General features: G+C 41.6%; 1 protein-coding gene across 1 annotated transcript; it reads right to left on the reverse strand.

The window, feature by feature from the left end:
- Positions 1–793: 793 nt before the first annotated feature.
- Positions 794–3,589, reverse strand: yipf5 (Yip1 domain family, member 5). Its single transcript, XM_019873587.1, has 7 exons — positions 3,481–3,589; positions 2,849–2,961; positions 2,387–2,559; positions 2,158–2,303; positions 1,767–1,948; positions 1,510–1,686; positions 794–1,379 (listed from the first exon to the last, which is right to left on the reverse strand). Exons 2-6 carry the CDS (start codon positions 2,953–2,955, stop codon positions 1,524–1,526), a joined length of 771 nt encoding a protein of 256 aa, XP_019729146.1. The 5' UTR covers positions 2,956–2,961; positions 3,481–3,589; the 3' UTR covers positions 794–1,379; positions 1,510–1,523.
- Between the last annotated feature and the right edge of the window lie 884 nt (positions 3,590–4,473).

Raw genomic sequence — 4,473 nt, forward strand, 5'->3', positions numbered from 1 at the left:
CTTTAAATTCCTGCACAACTTTACATTTTTTCACTTTGTATTTCAATTCATCTTTTTTTTTTAATTGAGATTGTAAAATATTGCAAATTTACCACGGATGCATGATACGGTGTCAGACAAAAAACAGACTACAACTCAAAAGACACATTTGTCAGTTAAAAGTTCAAAGTTTAAAGAAAGTCAAATTTGAAAGTGCCTTGGAAGCTAATCCTAAAATTTCACCCCAAAAAATAAATGTCCCTAACATTTCATGTGCTGCTACGGAGTTCTGTGCGATTCAACTGCTTCTGTTGTTTTTTTTTCTCTCAATACAAAATATCCTCATGCACTTGTGGGAATGGGAGAGTACTGTTTATTTTGGAATTATTCATAATGCCAAAGTGGGCTATGACGCATTTGTGAGATATGTGCAATAGCAACATCTTTTTTTTTTCTTCCAAGAAACCATGTGGTAACTAAAGTGGGAACTCAACTTCAAGTTCGGTTTTGTCTTTTTTTGTGTATGATTATTGTGTGATGCCATCGTACCCAAGATTGCAAGAGGTAAAATTGGCTAACCCAAGATCCTGAAATGGAAATTACTGCAAAAAAAGCAAAGCGTCTAGCTACTTAGTACAATATAAACAGCCATGCATTTTCTATTGCGCTTGGCCTCATTGAGGTGGCCGGTGAGATGGAACCATTCTCAGCTGGCAAGAGGCGGGGGACACATTCAATCAAATGTATTGACCTCATGCTAAAGCGTCCACCTGTATAAACTACTTCTCAGGCATCACACATACCAAACCAGCTCTATCATTTTTATCAGTCTTCCATTTATTGACAATATACCACTTGTGCATGAATATACAATTTTAAAGACCGTTTTAACATGAATGACACGTGGCACGTCGAAGCATACAAAACTGTGCTTTCTAAAAATAAACATCAAGGAACTAAAGAATCCAATTAGATCTTTGAGAGGCATATCCGTGAATGTCCAAATGAGTCGTAATGAAGTTAACTATCTTCGCCTCTTAAAATGGGTGTTTGTGCAAAGTGGAGTTTTGTTTTGCCGAAAAGCATCCCGACAGAAAAGAATCCCAAGAGAACCTCTTCCACTCTGTGTCAAGAAGCAGAGGAAGATGATGATGTCCTTGGCGCAAGGGTCCATGGATGCACATGACATCTACAACATGATGACATGTGGCGCCACCTGCTGGCTCTAATCTTAATCTGCTGCATTTGCTGATTTCAGTCCTATTTAAACACAGGCAGGCCCCAAATGGATTCTCACCCTTCTGCAGTGTTTTTTCATGGCTCCATCGCAAGGAGGAAGAAGAATTGAGCGGTGGAAAAAAGTTGAAGGGGTAAAAAAAAAAATAAGACCACACTCCAGCCTGCAGATCGTCCCGTTGGAATGATAAAAGAAAAAAAGAAAACGCTGGCTCAATTTTTAACTTCTGCGGCCATTGGTGCAATTAATGTAATAATGACAATCACAAAGAGCAAAGAGCCGTTGTTTCAAACCTGAAATGTGATCACTAGAAGACGGAGATGAGCGCAAAGACGCCGTAAAGTAGCGCACACGGGTAGGCCACCAGCAGCTGCTGCCCATCCATGGCCAACGCAGAGATGAAGATCTTCGAGGCCGACAGGCTACACCAGCCGATGATGGCTGCTGTCAGAATGATTCCCATCAGGCCCCTGGAGAGAACGACCAGAGTGAGATGGTGCTCAAGGGACAAAACTCTCCTGACTTCAAACATACTAGAAAGTACTCTCACTGTAATGAGAAAAGGACTCCGAAGCTGGACAGGACAATCATGGGAAGGAGGCAGTATCCCAACACGCTGGCCACGCAGCCGAACGACACGCCCGTCATGCTCATGAGGTTGAGCAGGCAGTACATGCCCAGGCAGCCAATTGCACTGATGCCGTACACATAGCCAAACTGGATTTTACCGGCCTGTAGATGGAGAGACCGAATTTTTAAAAGTAAATATTACGAAGTAAAAACAAATGACAATCAACATTTATCCCAAACTAAAAAAATAAATAACTGCCCATCGTTAAAGTGTAATGCATATAGCACAGGAATAAAATAAAACAAAGCAGCGACTACGCAAAATCCACCTCTTGAGGCAATTTTGATTCCATGCTCATGTAGCAATTTACCAAGAGGAGTGTTGCACCGAATGCCAAGCAGAAGACCATGGGGCCAGCAAGGTCTGTCTCATTCATAATACTGCCATCTGCCACCTTCAGAGGATGAAGAACCGTCAGAGTCTTCTGCCAGATGTGGTCAAAGTTGATTCCTAATTCTACAACAGAGACCAAAAAAAAAAAAAAACCCACACATATGAATTGTCCCAAGGAGGGCGATAGCTTCCAAGTTTATAGGTACCTTCCAGTAGCGGGGGCTCATCATCAAAACTGCTGCTGTACATGGATTGTGACGAGGACGGGGTGTACGTCTGCGTGGGCTGAAAGATTTGTCCTGTGTATGGCTGTTGGGGCTGCATCATCCCTGGGGCAGGGTAGCCCATTTGCTGAGAGTAGTCATATTGACTATACTGCCTATGGAACAGGCAAAAACACTCAACAACAACAAAACTAGCTTCGATTTAACATCAACAGCACCATTGTCAGGCAGAATTTCATGTTCTCTCACAAATCAGTGCTATCGGCCTTATTCTGCATTCTTTCTTTATTTATTTTTCATTTTATTTGTAATTTTTTTGTTTTACTTTCCTGCAAAGTAGTGGTAATGGGCATGCAAGGGATTCAGCCCAATGGCAGCGATGTTATATTGTCATTGGGGGAGTTAACAGAGGAACAATTCCCTTCTGCAGCGTTGGTCACATACTTGTTATACTGATTTTCATTGTTGTATCCATAGCCAGCCTGGTTCTGGTCATCAACGCTGTAGCTCGACTGGTAGAAGTCCGTGTTGAACTTGTCAAACCCAGACATCTCTCACTGTCAAAAGAAACAACACATTTTCATGACAGATAGTATATTATGTCTCTACAACCACAACTGACACACAACAAGTTAGATTTTCTGCACACATTTGGTATCCAACGAGATCACACATAAATTTGGAATACACGGATAATTATCCGATGTACTTACTATTTACATGACATTACTGTTATTGACAGTACGTGCACCCAGCTGTTAGCCGCAGAAGCTTGATGTAAAACTACCATTTTCGCACTCATAGCTGAATTAAACCGTATCTATTCTCATAATTAATGTATATAGCAGTGCAGTCATCGCCCTTGAATTAATACACGTTGTCACCAAAACAATAACATGTACATGCTTATTTTCCAGCACTTCATACCGATAACTAAGCTAGCAGTTGTTTGTCTAGTTTATACAACAGTCGGACGAGTAGGCGTTTCCTGTGCTAAACAACAACACCAACTTTATGTTTACGTCAAGCCAATTTGTGCAAACGTTATTATTCGTAGCCCATGAATAAACGCTTACCCTCGGAGTTCGACAATCCGCTCGGGGAGATGCCAATTCGGTAGCGGCTGCTACGTGTCAGGAGGGAAGGGACATCTTCCGGGAATGAACGTCACACACAGGAAAGATGCAAGAAGTCCTTTGCCGAAACTGTAGCGACACGCAGAGGTAAAATACGGTATTGCACATTGTCATTATCAGGAAAGAATGGATTATTTACAAGAGAATTGAAAAATACAAAACATGAATTCATCTTTTTTCCCCCGAGCTTGAACTTTAAATGTCAAGCAGGGGAAATTTTATACCCCTTAGGAGCCTCTGGCAGGAGGAACATAAAAATTGGTTAAATTGGTCCAATGTCCCACAGTATAATGTAGCTCAGTGTTTCCCAACCTTTAGCTCGGGCCCGAGGTGAATGCATGTGTCAATTATATTCGAACCTAAAATGCACTTTAATCTTCACAGTTAGACTTTGAGCTTCTCTAAACTTGTTAATACATGTCCAAATGTTTTGTTTGTTTGTTTGTTTGTTTGTTTGTGTGTTTTTAGCACAACTTGGTGTTCTACAGCAGGGAGCACGTACAGTATATTCTGAATGTAACTCCCTCATAGCTCTTTGAGTCAGGAGCAATAGTGGTGTCAAATGTAAACTGGTAATACATAGAGACGGGGGTGTGGGTGGGGAGTGATTTGCAGGATGTCACTGAGCTTTTTGCAAGAGCAAAGTTATTCTTTTTTTTCCACCAGGCAGCTGAGAAGATGATCAATCACACTTCTTGCACAGAACAGCACCGCTCCCAAACACTGCAGGCTGGTCTTTGATGGTGGCACATGATGATGAGCTCTTCTCAGCGTGGCGTAGCATGGGAGGGAATGTAAGAACTAGCATAAAACACGAGCGGTGTGCTATGTAAATGTATTGCATGTACTTTTCCGTTAATAATAGTTATGAAATTCAGTATTTTTAAATAATATCCAGTTGGAGACATACTGGTAGGATGTGGGGGGGGGGGG

This window comes from Hippocampus comes, unplaced genomic scaffold, assembly GCF_001891065.2.
Source record: "Hippocampus comes isolate QL1 unplaced genomic scaffold, H_comes_QL1_v1.1 scaffold59, whole genome shotgun sequence".
NCBI lineage: Eukaryota > Metazoa > Chordata > Actinopteri > Syngnathiformes > Syngnathidae > Hippocampus > Hippocampus comes.